General features: G+C 37.9%; 2 protein-coding genes across 16 annotated transcripts in view; one reads left to right on the top strand and one right to left on the bottom strand.

Annotated features, from left to right (window-relative positions):
* The window catches only part of HTR7 (5-hydroxytryptamine receptor 7), a 680,316-nt gene that overhangs the window by 36,635 nt on the left and 625,359 nt on the right, over nt 1–18,322 (bottom strand). The gene's annotated exons all lie outside the window — the stretch shown is intronic.
* Nucleotides 1–18,322, top strand: part of LOC309642373 (uncharacterized protein) — a 268,819-nt gene that overhangs the window by 199,299 nt on the left and 51,198 nt on the right. The window contains exon 2 of one of the 14 annotated variants that reach the window (XR_014253119.1): nt 3,896–4,006. The exons of 11 other annotated variants lie outside the window; for them this stretch is intronic. Coding sequence is in view for 1 of the 3 variants with exons in the window: in XM_082423953.1 (XP_082280079.1) it covers nt 3,887–4,006 (120 nt within the window). In the remaining 2 variants the exon portion in view is untranslated. Of the gene's footprint in view, nt 1–2,905; nt 4,007–18,322 lie in introns of those variants that run through there. 2 more of the 14 variants (XM_082423953.1, XR_014253120.1) reach the window with 2 other exon arrangements.

The following is an 18,322-nucleotide window of genomic DNA, read 5'->3' as shown; positions in this document are numbered from 1 at the left end:
ATAATCCTAAAATTTATATGGAATCACAAAAGACCCAGAATTGCCAGAGCAATCCTGAGGGAAAAAAATAAAGCTGGCGGCATAACCCTCACAGACTGCAGACAATACTACAAAGCTACAGTAATCAAAACAGTGTGGTATTAGCACAAAAACAGACATATAAATCAATGAAACAGAATTAAGAGCCCAGGAATAAAGCCATACACCTATGGTTAATTAATCTATGACAAAAATATACAACGGAGAAAAGACAGTCTCTTCAGCAAATGGTGTTGGGGAAGCTGGGCAGCTGCATGTAAATCAATAAAATTAGAACACTCCCTCAAACCTATACAAAAAATAAACTCAAAATGGTTAAAAGACCTAAATATAAGACATGGCACCATAAAACTCCTAGAAGAGAACACAGGCAAAACCACCTCTGACATAAATCATAGCAATATTTTCTTAGATCAGCCTCCCATGGCAGAAGAATTAAAAGCAAAAATAAACAAATGGCAACTAATCAAACTTAAAAGCTTTTGCATCAAAGGAACCCATCAATAAAACAAAAAGATGACCTATGAAATGGGAGAAAATATTTGCAAAGGATGAGACCAACAAGGGATTAATTTCCAAAATATACTAACAGCTCATACAACTCAATATCAAAAAAACCCAACAAAACAAAAAACCCAACCCAATTAAAAAAATGGGCAGAACAGGGGTGGGGGACAGAGAGGGATGGACTGGGAGTTTGGGGTTGGTAGAGGCAAACTATTATATTTAGAATGGATAAACAAGGTCCTACTGTATAGCACAGGGAACTATATACAGTCTCCTGGGATAAAGAGTAATGAAAAATAATATAAAAAAATGTCTCTGTGTGTACAACTGAGTCACATTGCTGTACAGGAGAGATTGGCACAACATTGTAAATCAACTCTAATAAAAAAATGGGCAGAAGACCTAAGTAGACATCTCTTGAAAGAAGACATACAGATGGCCAACAGGCACATGAAAAGATGCTCAACATCAATAATTATTAGAGAAATGCAAATCAAAACCACAATGAGGTATCACCTCCCACCGGTCAGCATGGCCATCATCAAAACATCTACAAATAATAAACCCTGGAGAGAGTGTGGAGAAAAGGGAACCCTCCCACACTGCTGGTGGGAATGTAAATTGGTGCAGCCACTATGGAAAATGATATAGCAATCCTACTCCTGGGCATATATCTGGAAAAGATGAAAACTCTAATTTGAAAAGATACATGCATCCCAATATTCATAGCAGCAGTATTCATAATTGCTAAGACATGGAAACAACCCAACTGCCCATCAACAGACAATTGGTTTAAGAAGATGTGGTATATATTTATACAATTGAATATTACTCAGCCATGAAAAAGAATGTAATACTGCCACTGGCAGCAACATGGATGGACCTAGAAAATTCTATGCTTAGTGAGATGTCAGAGAAAGACAAACATCATAAATCACTTACATGTGGAATCTAAAAAATAATGCAAATGAATCTATATACAAAACAGAAACAGACTCACAGACATAGAAAACAAATTTATGGTTACCAAAGGGGAAAGGGTTTGGGGAGGGAGAAATTAGGAGTATGGGATTAACAGATACAGACTATTACACATGAAACAGATAAGCAACAAGGATTTACTGTATATCACAGGGGACTATATTCAATATCTTATAATAACCTATAATGGAAAATAATTTGAAAAAAATAACTGAATCACTTTGCTGTCTAACTGAAACTAACACAATATTGTAAATCAACTATATTCAGTTAAAATAAAACTCAAAAAGTATAGCTTAGTGTAATTGTAGCTCTTTTTTTGCTTTAGTGGTATATAAAATAGAATACGTCTTTGAACTGATTCTTCAAGTCTTACATTCTATATGTATGATAAGTAGAGAGAATCAAACGAATCACATGTTGGAGTGACCTGATGCATCTCTGTCCATGCTAAGGTGTAAGTGCCACTGGGACCAGACCCGTCAGTCTTTGGGACAGATTTCCTGCTCCCTACGTGGAACACCATGCGTACTTATTTTAGAAACACTTGGTTTTCTAGCCTTCCATTGTTTATGAATCTCCTTTCTGAGAGATACATTTTATCTTCTAAACTTATGAATGTACAAATGAATGGGTGAATGAATAAATATGAATGGCCTAGAAGTCATTGTGCCTCCTTCAAGGGACTTCACCTATCCACTCTGGTGGGATGATTTTGTACCTATCATCGCACCAGAGATGATAATTTCTCGGTTGTCCAATTTCCTTTCACGCTTGGATAGGAAGGATCATTTTACTGTCACCCTGTATTCCTTGCTCGCTATACGTATGGACTTAATAAAGAAATGAGGCAGACGGATACACTATACTGCCTTCAGTCACTCTTCCACGAATGCCCAGCCTTGGCTGAAGAGGAAGGTAATGTTATCTGCAAACTGCAGTCGCTTGAGTTTACATTTGCAAGGGAAATGGTAACCTAGGGACAATCCTTTACTTCGAGGGGATTAGCGCTTCAGCTGATTTTGGACTCTCTTATTTGTTTCTATAAATTTTTAACAGCTTGAAATGGCATTAAACTCTGCAGAGAGCACAGTATAATGCCACTAATCCTGTTGATCTTACATTGCTTTACAGAGGCAAGAACAGCAATAAATCCTTTTATGTGTAAATCAGGAGAGATGTTAGCCATTTCTCTGCAAGGACATACTTTATTACTAGAGTCGGCTGATATAAGTTAGAACTCAAGTATTACATTTGAAATGTCTTTTTTTCTTCCCTTTGCTAGTCCACTGATTCTCTTCCTTCTCTCATTTCCCCTTCCCCAAATAATTGAACCTTTCCTATATCTATCTATCTATCCATCCATCCATCCATCCATCCATCCATCCAACCATCCATCCATCTATGCATCAACTTGTAAAATCTCTGTGTCTGACCATCCTGTCATTTTAGGACACATTTCTGTAAAGCATTGTGACAGATGCTTTCTGAGGGAACACAGTAAGACCTGGTTTCTAAGATCTTGCTGTCTAGTGGGAGGGATAAGTCAAGTGCACAGGTAACAGAAACTTAAGGTTGGATTTGACAGGATATTGGTTAAGGGCAAGGGGTCGGCAGATAGTCTATGCTTGTCTCTATCATTTCCTACCTGTACATCCCCAGGCAAATCCTTTGACGTATCTGAACCTCAGGTTCCTCATCTGCAATGTCAACCACATACGATTGTTGTGATGATTAAGTAAAGCATAAGTATTTAGCACAATGCTATTTATTGCCCTAAATAATATTACATATAATTTGTGCTCAGAGATATATAAGTAATAACCAAACTGACCCCTAAATTATTAATAGTACATTTACCTAACCACCAATAAAATGTATCAAATTTGGTTTTCGTTGTGTATATCTTTCAGAAATAAAGCTAGCCAAGAGGCCCTGAGCTGTCACCAGCATTATACATATAGTAAAGTTGTTTCTTACACAGATGATATGGCTATGCCTAAGAAAAGATGCTACCTGAATTATCTTTCTTATGGTAGACATATGTTGTGGGAAACCACCTGCACTGTTTCAATTAATCCCTACTCTTACAAGCAATTATATCCAAATGTGTTACCTTCCCAGAGCTGGATTTATCCAGACCAAAGATCGTCATGTCCAACATAGGTCATCATATTTGCTGTGCTTGGTCCTGTACAAACCAATCCCACTGCCTTCAGCCATTTGCAGGTTTGGCTGACCCCTGTGCTTGGTTTCTGCCCATCTCATCTTATACTAGTTTGAATCCCATCAGTTTCTACTCTTGAAGCACCTCCCCCGCCCCACCCCATTCCAACACAGCCGTCACTGATTCATATAGGTTCTGGAGAAAGAAAGGACCACAGTCTCCAGAACTTCAGAGGACCAGAGGAGACCAATCTACTTCAAGACATTGGCAGTCTGGAGTTCCCACTGGAAGAGAGGAACAATGGGGGAAAAGGTAAAGGGCCTAGAATCAGAACCTCAGAGTGACTTCTGGCCCCAGTTCTGATTTACTCTGTCATACTGAACAGATCACTGAGACTTTGGGGGCCTCAGTTGACCCATCTACATAGTAAATGTATTGTGCTAAATAATCTCAGCTTATTGCATTCACCAGTTCATCCATTTAATATTTATAAAGTGCCCAATTCTGCAGTGTGTAGAAGACACATTTCTATAAGGGCTACACACATACACACCATGGCTCAGAATGTTATATGAGCCACAAATAAAGATACAAAATGTGAGGGGTTGCAGCTGTTCTGTTGTGGGTCTTTAAGCTACTTCTCAGTTCTAACCATTAGGCCAGACCTATCCTTTATCTCTTCAAGTTCACTAAAATGCCATAGAGCATCATCTCTCTGGGGCTCTGTTGTCTCCTCTGGAAAATGAAGCAAATGAATTTAACAGCTATTTCCAAGAATTTTTTTTGAGAGGGGAGGTGAAGAGGAGAAAATCCATGGGGATAGATAATTCAGTGGTCACATAACTTTATCACATTTGTCTCCAAACCTCATTGTGAATTGGCCAGTGAAGATATCCTTATATTATTTTGATACAGCAGGAAACTGAGGCTCATAGAAGCTGAAGCACTTACTGGAGGAAAAATCAGGGTGAGGGCGCTCAGTATAGTAACTGTAAATATAATGCACAGAGAAGTAATAGCTAGGTTAATTCTCCAAACCCAAAACTCACTTTTGCCATCAATATTTTCTTCTCCTGATCTATAACACATCCAGGGGAGGGGATAATGTACGGTGACACCAGTTTCTTGGTTAATAATCTTCATCTGAGTTGAGGTTTGTGTGTTTAGGATGACCTAAGCCAGACGATGTTTCCTCCTGCCAATAGGTGGCAGGGGAGGCAAATTTGTCTGAGAGTGGAAATAAAATATGAAAGGAGGGAGCTTGGGTTGGGATCTCCTGTTTGGTCACCCTATGTTTAGCAAGCACCCACACTGCAAAGCCCACTGCAAAGCAGTAAAGGCTTGAAAAAGACAGGGTCTCTACATCTTTTGGAGTTCCTGGTTAGCAGATCCATTACAAAAACAAACAAACAAACAGAACACCTTTCCCCTCTTCTAACAGGAAACATTATGCAAATAGTTTCAACTAGAGTAAAAGACACAAAGAACAAAATGCACCTTTGTTAAAGAAACTCCACATTTCTTACCCTCTCTCGATTTGATACATTCCTTAGTCTTAACTCTATAGACAACTACTCTGACATTAAAGACAACAGACTTTACTAATAATGAACCCTAGATGAACAAACAAAACAAAACATACATCAACAATAAACCCCCCAAACTTCAGCTCAAACCGAGGGCCCTCAGCCTTCTCTGAAAGAAAGAAATGCCCTTTTCTTTTTACTATCAACAGACACTGCCTAAAGAACTCTAATATTTTCTCTAGAACAAGTTGTCTTTCTTCCATTCCTTTGAATGACCAAAGGAAACCCACTGAAACTATGATTTAAAGCTTACATAAAGAAGACACCACTTGTGAAGGATATTCTGAATTTGTCCAATTACATACTGAATTAAGTAAAAGGCAAGGAATGGAGGTTGAAAATACCAAGAAACCCTTATTTATGGTCTAAAACTCAGCAAAATCAATGTCTCCTTGGTTAAGGTTTTCCTGTCTTTTAAATGTATTCCTCCTCTTCTCTGGGCTCTCATAGTACCTTCTACCATCACATACACTTATCCTAGGCTTTTTAACTAATTTTTTTAAAATTTGGCTCACCAAACTGAGATCTTGGAGGTCGTGACCATAAAATCAGTCCTCTTGTTTCTACAGTGCCAAATACAGTAATCATTAATTATCTGTTGAAGAAATGAATTTATAACTAGACAGATAAGTGAGAAGGAAGGACCTGGGATGTTTTCTAAACCGCATCACCATTTTCAGAGGAAGGCTGAGGTGACCATGGAAAAACTGAGACACGACAGAAAGTTTGGCGACATAGCCTTTGTGACACATTAGCTGTAACACATTTCAGAGCTATATCTTAATTCATATATGACTCTGTCACATATTAGCAAATAATTTAACATCTCTGAGCTTGTTTACTCATGTAAAATGGGAAACATAATGCTTCAAAGAACTGTTACCAGCTTAAGTAGCTAACAAGCAGGTTGAAGTTATACATTTTAACATAACACACATATAAAGATGGTGACTACTACTATTATCTCTGCAACAAACCATTTTCTCTTTGAAATGATATTTGATATCTTTAGAGTCAGCAAAATAACTAGCAAATCAAAAGTAGTTTATTCTTTTTGTTGTATCACCTGACTTTGCTCCCAAGGAAGTAAAGGCAATTTTGCAGGTAAAAAATGGTTGATGCATTGAAGGAACATATGTACTTGCATTTGTGATTTATTTGTACTATTTTCTCTTATGAACAATTTAGAAATGAAAAGGACTTATTTTATGTGGTGTTGATTTTTATGTTGAATTTTAAAAGCGTTTTTGTAAAGACACTGAATTGTGTTACCTATTTGATAGATCTTAGATGCTTTTTTTCTGGAAGACTTATAAATTAAAATTTAATTTGGTGGAATATAATTAAAACTATGACTTTAAGTTGAAATTGAGGTCTGTGAAAGTTTGAAAATAGAGAACCCTTTTGGTAAAGAGAAAATGCTTGAAATACGTTTGTGGTTCAGCAAGCTGCTTATAGAATGATTCAAGAACTGTCGCTGGAAAATCAGAGGACTGACAATCCTGTTAAATTGGCTGTGTTACCAATGTTTGTACAGTCTCCTCCTTCCAGCTCAGTCCTGGGTCATGGTACCTGCATCCGTAGCTGTTGGGTCAGAATGCATATGAGGAACAAATGTCTCATCAAACAGTAGAACCTATGCATTCCAGGGCCAGACGCCAGATCCTACCATAATTAAAAGACCATAGAACAATAGTAGGAAGTGACACAATCTCCACATGCTGAATTCACCTCAATTCCTTAAAGTTAGTTTTTTCTTGAGGACATGCAGCTTGCAAAGCCCATGCTTTAAAAATGTACTGTAATTTTATCACCCCCACCTCCTGTCTTAAGCTCTGTCCAGAAGGATTGATTCTTATTTATGTCTGTGGAATGAGATTTTCTTTTCTAGTGCCTGGGAGCTTTCCATGGTGTCCTGTGGATGCCTCAAAATGAAGCCTTCTCTTTTTTAATCCTTTCCTTTTCTTAGACAGAATTGCCTGTTGTAATTTCTTCTTTCTTGTTAAAAAAAAAATCAAAAGAAAAGAATAAAAAGCAGCAGAAGGAATCTAGTTCGAGACTGCAGCCCAGGTGTTCTAGAAGACAATTCCTATAATTAGTTGTTAAAAGTGGCATTGCCATCATTTTCCCCACAGATTGAAACTGACTTTTCCTCTCAACATTTCCTTCTGGGGCTAGGGAAATTAACCAATTAATTGATTTTAATGAAATAAGTGTTTAAAACACGTTCAACTACTGGCCTCAAAGAGAAACAAAAGTGTTTTCAAGCATCTCTCTCCTGAACCAAAATTTTGCATAATCTACATGGTGCAGTGTGTGAGTGCTGGTGTTCAAATACTAAATCATTCAAGATCTGTTCTCAGTATACATTTTTCTCATTGAGAAATCTCACACATGATTTAGCATAAATTGTAGCCTATTGTAATGATCATCCATAAGTGAAATACTCTCATTTGTGTTAAACTGTTGTTAACTGATTGGGGATATCTGAAAAAGATCATGTGATAGCCATGTGTAACTACTCAGGAAAAAGAAAGAGGTTTCCAAGGAAATGAACCTTACTCTCTACTGCTGTGGTGAGCTTTGGAATGTCCAAGATCCCTTCAGTCATTATTGGAATATTGTGGCACTACGAGTGACACAAGTTAGTACAAGAAAATAGCATCCATGAATACAAATAACCAGCCTACGGGTATGAGCAGTCTCCTACTTTGCTGATACCAACTTTCTGTAGGAAAATTTGGGAATACTTTGAGAAAATATAAAAATGTGCCCATCCCTTCGCTCCTCAATTCCATTTCTAAAAATGTATCCTAATGGAATTTAGGATGTGTGTAAAGATTCATTTACAAAGATTTTCATTGTAAAATTATTTATGATAGAAATCAGAAGCAATCAAACTAGCCAACAATAGGGTACTTATAGTACTAGTTAAATAAATCATGGTATAAATTTCAACAATGCTATACCACTCAGCTTGAAATGTATTGTGAAGTCAATGGAAACAGGTTACAAAAGTATTATATGTAGGTATAATTCCTTTTTTTTTTTTGCAACTAAAGCATATGAAAAAATTCTAGAAAGTATACTTTAAAAGCTTACTAATATGGTTATCTAATAAGTTATGGGGTTATAGGGTTTTTTTAAAAAAAAATCTTTTGCTTCCTGGTATTCTCTACTTTTTCTACAATGAATGTGTGTTGCTTGTATCAGTATAATAAAGTTTCCCATTGGCCCACACTCCTCCACTTTGACATGGCTCAGAGCCTCCCCGTTCACCTCAAAATAGCCACAGTAACCATCCTGGGCAAAACTAGAATCTTTATTCTAGAATGTGGAATTGGAATCTCTTTAGAATCTAAAGATTTCGCCGTTGTAACATCTTATCACTTTCTCATTTCACAATATCTTTTCTATGTCTTAGATATATACTTCCTAAAAATACGATATTATACATGTTAATGTTTTAAAGTAATATATTTATTCTTATAAATTTATTTGAATATCTCTTGTGATAACTCTTTGCATAATTGGGAACATCTAGGGCTTGGAATCACTCCTTCAGAAAGTAAATTTGTTTTAGGCTCTACTTCATGGATTTGAATTTGAATTTGTATATGAATACATATAACCACATATCCCCTTCCTCTTGCGTCTCCCTCCCACCCTCCCTATCCCACTGTTCTATGTTGTCACAAAGCATCGAGCAGACCTCCCTGTGCTATGCGGCTGCTTCCCACTAGCTATCTATTTTACATTTGGTAGTGTATATATGTCAATGCCACCCTCTCACTTCATCCCAGCTTACCCTTCCCCATCCCAGTGTCCTCAGGTCCATTCTCTACATCTGTGTCTTTATGACTGTCCTGCTCCTAAGTTCTTCAGAACCTTTTTTTATTTTTTATATTCCATATATGTATGTGTTAGCATACGGTATGTGTTTTTCTCTTCTGACTTACTTCACTCTGTATGACACACTCTAGGTCCATCCACCTCACTACAAATAACTCAATTTCGTTTCTTTTTATGGCTGAGTAATATTCCATTGTATATATGTGCCACATCTTCTTTATCCATTCATCTGTCAATGGACACTTAGGTTGCTTCCATGTCATGGCTATTGTAAATAATGCTGCAATGAACATTGCGGTACATGTCCCTTTTTGAATTATGGTTTTCTCAGGGTATATGCCCAGTAGGGGGATTGCTGGGTCATATGGTAGTTCTATTTTTAGTTTTTTAAGGAACCTCCATACTGTTCCCCATAGTGGTTGTATCAGTTTACATTCCCACCAACAGTGCAAGAGAGTTCCCTTTTCTCCACATCCTCTCCAGTATTTATTGTTTGTAGATATTTTGATGATGGCCATTCTGACCTGTGTGAGGTGATACCTCATTGTAATTTTTATTTGCATTTTTCTAATGGTAAGTGATGTTGCGCATCCTTTCATGTGTCTGTTGGCAATCTGTTTATCTTTTTTGGAGAAATGTCTATTTAGGTCTTCTGCCCATTTTTGGATTGGGTTGTTTTTTTTTCGATATTGAGCTGCATGAGCTGCTTATATATTTTGGAGATTAATCCTTTGTCAGTTGCTTCGGTTGCAAATATTTCTCCCATTCTGAGGGTTGTCTTTTCATCTTGATTATGGTTTCCTTTGCTGTGCAAAATCTTTTAAGTTTCATTAGGTCCCATTTGTTTATTTTTGTTTTTATTTCCATTACTCTAGGAGGTGGGTCAAAAGGGATCTTGCTGTGATTTAAGTCATAGAGTGCTTTGCCTATGTTTTCCTCTAAGACATTTTTATAGTGTCTGGCTTTACATTTAGGTCTTTAATCAATTTTGATTTTATTTTTGTGTATGGTATTAGAGAGTGTTAATTTATTTATTTTATTTATTTTATTTTTGGCTGGATTGGGTCTTTGTTGCTGCGCGTGGTCTTTTCTCTAGTTGCAGCGAGTGGGGGTTACTCTTTGTTGTGGTGCGTGGGTTTCGCATTGTGGTGGCTTCTCTTGTTGTGGAGCACGGGCTCTAGGTTCATGGGCTTCAGAGTTGTGGCACACGGGCTCAGTAGTTGTGGCACACGGGCTCAGTTGCCCCACGGCATGTGGGACCTTCCCGGACCAGGGCTTGAACCCGTGTCACTGCATTGGCAGGCGGATTCTTAACCACTGCGCCACCAGGGAAGCCCTAGAGAGTGTTCTAATTTCATTCTTTTACATGTAGCTCTCCAGTTTTTCCAGCACCACTTATGGAAGAGGCTGTCTTTTCTCCATTGTATATTCTTGCCTCCTTTATCAAAAATAAGGTGACCATATGTGCGTGGGTTTATCTCTGGGCTATCTATCCTGTTCCATTGATCTATATTTCTGTTTTTGTGCCAGTACCGTACTGTCTTGATTACTGTAGCTTTGTAGTATAGTCTGAAGTCAGGGAGCCTGATTCCTCCAGGTCCATTTTTCTTTCTCAACATTGCTTTGGCTATTTGGAGTCTTTTGTGTTTCCATAGATATTGTGAAATTTTTTGTTCTAGTTCTGTGAAAAATGCCATTGGTAGCTTGATAGGGATTGTATTGAATCTGTAGATTGCTTTGGGTACTATAGTCATTTTCACAATGTTGATTCTTCCAATCCAAGAGCATGGTATATCTCCCCATCTGTTTGTATCATCTTTAATTTCTTTCATCAGTGTCTTATAGTTTTCTGCATACAGATCTTTTGTCTACTTAGGTAGGTTTATTCCTAGGTATTTTATTCTTTTTGTTGCAATGGTAAATGGGAGTGTTTCCTTAATTTCTCTTTCAGATTTTCCATCATTAGTGTATAGGAATGCAAGAGATTTCTGTGCCTTAATTTTGTATCCTGCTATTTTACCAAATTCATTGATTAGCTCTAGTAGTTTTCTGGTAGTATCTTTAGGATTCTCTATGTATAGTATCATGTCACCTGCAAACAGTAACAGTTTTACTTCTTCTTTTCCGATTTGGATTCCTTTATTTCTTTTTCTTCTCTGATTGCCATGGCTAAAACTTCCAAAACTATGTTGAAAAGTAGTGGTGAGAGTGGGCAACCTTGTCTTGTTCCTGATCTTAGTGGAAATGGTTTCAGTTTTTCACCATTGAGGACGATGTTGGCTGTGGGTTTGTCATATATGGCCTTTATTATGTTGAGGTAAGTTCCCTCTATGCCTACTTCTGGAGGATTTTTATCATAAATCGGTGTTGAATTTTGTCAAACGCTTTTTCTGCATCTATTGAGATGATCATATGGTTTTTATCCTTCAATTTGTTAATATGGTTTATGACATTGATTGATTTGCATATATTGAAGAATCCTTGCATCCCTGGGATAAATCCCACTTGATCATGGTGTATGATCCTTTTAATGTGCTGTTGGATTCTGTTTGCCAGTATTTTCTTGACGATTTTGCATCTATATTCATCAGTGATATTGGCCCGTAGTTTTCTTTTTTTGTGACATCTTTTCCTGGTTTTGGTATCAGGGTGATGGTGGCCTCATAGAATGAGTTTGGGAGTGTTCCTCCCTCTGCTATATTTTGGAAGAGTTTGAGAAGGATAGGTGTTAACTCTTCTCTAAATGTTTGATAGAATTCACCTGTGAAGCCATCTGGTCCTGGGCTTTTGTTTGTTGGAAGATTTTTAATCACAGTTTCAATTTCAGTGCTTGTGATTGGTCTGTTTATATTTTCTATTTCTTCCTGGTTCACTCTCAGAAGGTTGTGCTTTTCTAAGAATTTGTCCATTTCTTCCAGGTTGTCCATTTTATTGGCATATAGTTGCCTGTATTACTCTCTCATGATCCTTTGTATTTCTGCAGTGTCAGTTGTTACTTCTCATTTTTCATTTCTAATTCTGTTGATTTGAGTCTTCCTTTTTTTCTTGATGAGTCTAGCTCATGGTTTATCAATTTTGTTTCTCTTCTCAGAGAAGCAGCTTTCAGTTTTACTGATCTTTGCTATTGTTTCCTTCATTTCTTTTTCATTTATTTCTGATCTGTTTTATAGGATTTCTTTCTTTCTGCTAACTTTGGGGTTTTTTGTTCTTCTTTCTCTAATTGCTTTAGGTGTAAGCTTAGGTTGTTTGAGATTTTTCTTGTTTGTTGAGGCAGGATTGTATTGCTGTAAACTTCCCTCTTAGAGCTGCTTTTGCTGCATCCCATAGGTTTTGGGTCATCATGTTTTCATTGTCATTTGTTTCTACATATTTTTTGATTTCCTCTTTGATTTCTTCAGTGATCTCTTGGTTATTTTGTAGTGTATTGTTTACCCTCCACGTGTTTGTATTTTTTACACTTTTTTTTCCTGTAATTGATATCTAGTCTCATAGCGTTGTGGTCAGAAGAGATACTTGATATGATTTCAATTTTCTTAATTTTACCAAGGCTTGATTTGTGACCCAAGATATGATCTATCCTGGAGAATGTTCCATGAGCACTTGAGAAGAAAGTGTATTCTGTTGCTTTTGGATGGAATGTCCTATAAATATCAATTAAGTCCATCTTGTCTAATGTGTCATTTAAAGCTTGTGTTTCCTTATTTATTTTCATGTTGGATGACCTGTCCATTGGTGAAAGTGGGGTGTTAAAGTCCACTACTATGATTGTGTTACTGTCGATTTCCCCTTTTATGGCTGTTAGCATTTAACTCATGTATTGAGGTACTCCTATGTTGGGTGCATAAATATTTACAATTGTTGTATCTTCTTCTTGGATTGATCCCTTGATCATTATGTAGTGTCCTTCTTTGTCTATTGTAATAGTCTTTATCTTAAAGTCTATTTTGTCTGATATGAGAATTGCTACTCCAGCTTTCTTTTGATTTCCATTTACATGGAATGTCTTTTTCCATCCCCTCACTTTGTCTGTATGTGTCCCTAGATCTGAAGTGGGTCTCTTGTAGACAGCATATATACGGGTCTTGTTTTTGTATCCATTCAGCCAGTCTATGTCTTTTGGTTGGAGCATTTAAAACATTTACATTTAAGGTAATTATTGATATGTATGTTCTATTACCATTTTCTTAATTGTTTTGGGTTTGTTATTGTAGGTCTATTCCATCTCTTGTGTTTCCTGCCTAGAGAAGTCCCTTTAGCATTTGTTGTAAAGCTGGTTTGGTGGTGCTGAATTCTCTTAGCTTTTGCTTGTCTGTTAAGGTTTGGATTTCTCTGTCAAATCTGAATGAGATCCTTGCTGGGCAGAGTAATCTTGGTTGTAGGATTTTCCCTTTCATCACTTTAAATATGTCCTGCCACTCCCTTCTGGCTTGCGGAGTTTCTGCAAGTTAACCTTATGGGGATTCCCTTGTATGTTAATTGTTGCTTTTCCCTTGCTGCTTTTAATATTTTTTCTTTGGATTTAATTTTTGATTGTTTGATTAATATGTGTCTTGGCATGTTTCTCCTTGGATTTGTGCCGTATGGGACTCTCTGTGCTTCCTGCACTTGATTGACTATTTCCTTTCCCATATTAGGGAAGTTTTCAACTATAATCTCTTCAAATATTTTCTCAGTCCCTTTCTTTTTCTCTTCTTCTTCAGGGACCCCTATAATTTGAATGTTGGGGCGTTTAATGTTGTCCCAAAGGTCTCTGAGACTGTCTTCAATTCTTTTCCTTGTTTTTTCTTTATTCTGCTCTGCAGTAGTTATTTCCACTGTTTTATCTTCCAGGTCACTTATACGTTCTTCTGCCTCAGTTATTCTGCTATTGATCCCTTCTAGAGAATTTTTAATTTCATTTATTGTGTTGTTCATCATTGTTTGTTTGCTCTTTAGTTCTTCTAGGTCCTTGTTAAACATTTCTTGTATTTTCTCCATTCTATTTCCAAGATTTTGCATCATCTTTCCTATTATTACTCTGAATTCTTTTTCAGATAGACTGCCTATTTCCTCTTCATTTGTTTGGTCTGGTGGGTTTTTACCTTGCTTCTTCATCTGCTGTGTATTTCTCTGTCCTCTCATTTTGCTTAACTTACTGTGTTTGGGGTCTCCTTTTCGCAGGCTGCAGGTTTGGAGTTCCCATTATTTTTGTTGTCTCCCTTCAGTGGGTAAGGTTGGTTCAGTGGCTTGTGTAGGCTTCCCGGTGGAGGGGGCTGGTGCCTGTGTTCTGGTGGATGAGGTTGGATCTTGTCTTTCTGGTGGGCAGGACCGCGTCCGGTGGTGTGTTTTGGTGTGTCTGTGAACTTACTATGATTTTAGGCATCCTCTCTGCTAATGGGTGTAGTTGTATTCCTGTCTTGCTAGTTGTTTGGCATGTGGTGTCAAGCACTGGAGCTTGCCAGTCGTTGAGTGGAGCTGGGTCTTAGCATTGATATGTAGATATGTGGGAGAGCTCTCATCGATTATATTACGTGGGGCTTGGAGGTCTCTGGTTGTCCAATGTCCTCAACTTGGCTCTCGCATGTCACAGTCTTAGGCCTGCCACCCGGCCAGAGCACCAAGACCCTGTCAACCACATGGAGATCCCAGAGGGGAGTCACTGCATGCCATGCAGAGCCACAGAGGAAGCTCCAGTTTTTGGTCAGGTGGCAAAGACAGGACAAGAGAAAACTCTAGGCCAGAGCCTTCAATGGGGTTTCTGAACTTGAGTTTACTTGGGAATAGCAAAGGAACTGCAATTCTAGAAGGCACAGTGTTGCCAGTCACAGGCCAGTCTGTGGAGAGTTCAGGATGTGCTGTATTTCAATAACTAAAAATTTGAGATTCTCCTTGTGAAGAAAGCATAGGATAGAATGTCCTTTTGCTGTTAAAATAACCTTATGTCTGGACTCATAGTGATAAAAAGCAAGAAAGGAAAGCAATGTTTTATAGTGCCCATTTCATGATGTATAAGGCCTGAAGAAACATAGGAGTTTTTCTCTCTATTGCATAAGTCAATTTGAAAAAGTGAATACTTCACAGCTCTTTGACTGCTGGGGCATGTATATGCATATTCAGTTACTGCTCAATCTCCTCAGATATCTTTTTTTCCAATAAAATTGCAGCTAACTTCTGCAAAAGGCTGATATCATTCTGTCACTCAGAAATCTTACACTGTATCAGAGTTGCTGCACCAAATATCAGCCAGCACACCCAAGCTTGTTTGGAGCAACGAATAGTCAGTACAGTGGCAGATTTCATTGCAAAACTGCAGTGGAATTAAAGAAGCTTTTACTTTCTCAGGCACTAGAAATGTTTGAGTGTATCATTACTAAGAAAAAGTACATTCTTTCTGTGTATTTTTCCTCTTCTGCTCATATCTGTTTATTTCTATAATGTATGAAGCCCTAGTCATCACATGTAATTTAGGGGAAAAATGTCTCATAATGACAGAATCAAGGAACTCCTGAAGTAGCCTGAAATTCATATAGTAAAACACATTGGGTTAAAATCTTGTCTTTAGCTCTAGGACTTGGAGGGTGTAAGTTAGACACTTCTCCATTCTTAGAGGTCAGTTCAACAGCAAAATATGTTAGGTGTAAATTAAGTGTCAGACAATATGCTGGGTTCCTAGTGGGTGTTGGGAACAGAAAGAAGAATAGGTTGAAATGGCTTTTCTTGAGGGGCTCACAGTCTGGTAGGGTGATAAGACAATATGATACATTGTAAGGACAACCAGAGAGGGCTTTGAGGTCCTAGTGGAGGGACATATCTTCTTCCATATCTTCTTTTGCAGTTACATTCATTTTCTGATTTTTATCACTTGTAACTCTAGGGTCCTGGCTATTGATAGTCTTTTAGTTCTAGTAAACCGGGATCATCATTCCCTAGTCCCTGTAACCTATACAGGGACTTGGGATCCATGGCTATGTCCCTGATCTTTTATCTCTGTCCTCCTCTTGGTTTGGGACAGTTCTCAATACCTACTGCCAGAATACAGCTGATATTCCTCGGTTTTCAAACTGCTCATTTGTCTCACCTGGTTACACACTCCTGGCTTTTTCACTCCAGGTTTTTCCTCTATCATCTGTCTCTTCCTGGGTCCAAACCACAGCAATCCAGTCACAGAATTCTGTTGGCAAGTTGCTGAATGCAGCTGCCAGACAGGGACTTCTGTCTATTGTTTCAAAAGGCCAGCGGATTTACTGTTGTGTCATGGAACCCTAGGGGACAACTAGCCCTTTCTAGTTGCCACTTTAAGAGACAATTAGGTCAGATTAGATCCAGTAGAATGGAAATTTAATTAAGCAAATTATTTCATATTTATTCAGTGAGCATTTACTGAGCAGGTTTTGGGTGTCTGGCACTGTGCTAGGAACTGGAAATTCAGAAATGCTCTCATGTAATTGATAGCCAAACAGGGGACACTGACATCAAACCAGATAGTTTCACTATCATGGAAGCTAAATAGAGACTTTGAGGGGGCAGAGGACAGACCTGGAGAACTGAAGAAACCTCCACAGAAGCGGTAACATTTCAGCTGGTCTTAAGAGACCAGGACTTCATCAAGGAGTACAGAACAGTCTGTTCTGAGGCATCGGAGTGGGAGAGAATGCAGTGTGATTGGGGAACGATTTTAGTGCAGCTGTGGGAAGAAGAGGATTCAAGGGATTGACAAGTTCTGCCTGAGATCTAAGTGGACTGTTCTCCTGCCTGTGCATTTCCTGTTATGTTTTTCCTCTCCTTATGTGGAGGAGAATCTCCATTTCCTCTCTTCCTGCTAGAGACCAGATATTTAATAACTCACTCTTCTCAAAATATTGATTTCAACTTGTTTTGGGGGAAAATGTTACATTTTTGACCGTGACCAGGGATGCTAAACTTTATTAGGTGGTATCCAGCTGATCTGAAAGAGTGAATACAATTCTTTAAAAGTGAAATTTACCCAGCAATTTACGTTTAAGGAGTAGTTAAAACACTTACCATCATACAAAATGGGGCCCTGCAGCTTATAAACAACTGCTCTCAGGGTATATGCCCAGTAGTGGGATTGCTGGGTCATATGGTAGTTCTATTTTTAGTTTTTTAAGGAACCTCCATACTGTTTTCCATAGTAGCTGTATCAATTTACATTCCCACTAACAGTGCAAGAGGGTTCCCTTTTCTCCACATCTTCTCCAGCATTTATTGTTTGTAGATTTTTTGATGATGGCCATTCTGACCTGTGTGAGGTGATACCTCATTGTAGTTTTGATTTGCATTTCTCTAATGATTAGTGATGTTGAGCATCCTTTCATGTGTTTGTTGGCCATTTGTATATCTTCTTTGGAGAAATGTCTATTTAGGTCTCCTGCCCATTTTTGGATTGGGTTGTTTGTTTTTTTTGATATTGAGCTGCTTGTATATTTTGGAGATTAATCCTTTGTCAGTTGCTTCATTTGCAAATATTTTCTCCCATTCTGAGGGTTGTCTTTTCATCTTGTTTATGGTTTCCTTTGCTGTGCAAAAGCTTTTAAGTTTCATTAGGTCCCATTTTTTTATTTTTGTTTTTATTTCCATTTCTCTAGGAGGTGGGTCAAAAAGGATCTTGCTGTGATTTAAGTCATAGAGTATTCTTCCTAAATTTTCCTCTAAGAGTTTTATAGTGTCTGGCCTTACATTTAGGTCTTTAACCCATTTTGAGTTTATTTTTGTATATGGTGTTAGGGAACGTTCTAATTTCAAAAAGAGTCATGTACCACAATGTTCATTGCAGCACTATTTACAATAGCCAGGACATGGAAGCAACCTAAGTGTCCATCGACAGATGAATGGATAAAGAAGATGTGGCACATATATACAATGCAATATTACTCAGCCATAAAAAGAAACGAAATTGAGTTATTTGTAGTGAGGTGGATGGACCTAGAGTCTGTCATACAGAGTGAAGTAAGTCAGAGAGAGAAAAACAAACACCGTATGCTAACATATGTATATGGAATCTAAAAAAAAAAAAAAAAGTTTGTGAAGAACCTAGGGGCTGGACAGGAATAAGGACGCAGATGTAGAGAATGGACTTAAGGACACGGGGAGGGGGAAGGGTAAGCTGGGATGAAGTGAGAGAGTGGCATTGACATATATACACTATCAAATGTAAAATAGATAACTAGTGGGAAGCAGCTGCATAACACAG

This window comes from Balaenoptera physalus (genome assembly GCF_965194825.1).
Source record: "Balaenoptera physalus genome assembly, chromosome: 14".
NCBI lineage: Eukaryota > Metazoa > Chordata > Mammalia > Artiodactyla > Balaenopteridae > Balaenoptera > Balaenoptera physalus.
Note: the sequence above shows the minus strand (reverse complement) of the source record. Positions and strands in the feature narration are given on the sequence as shown.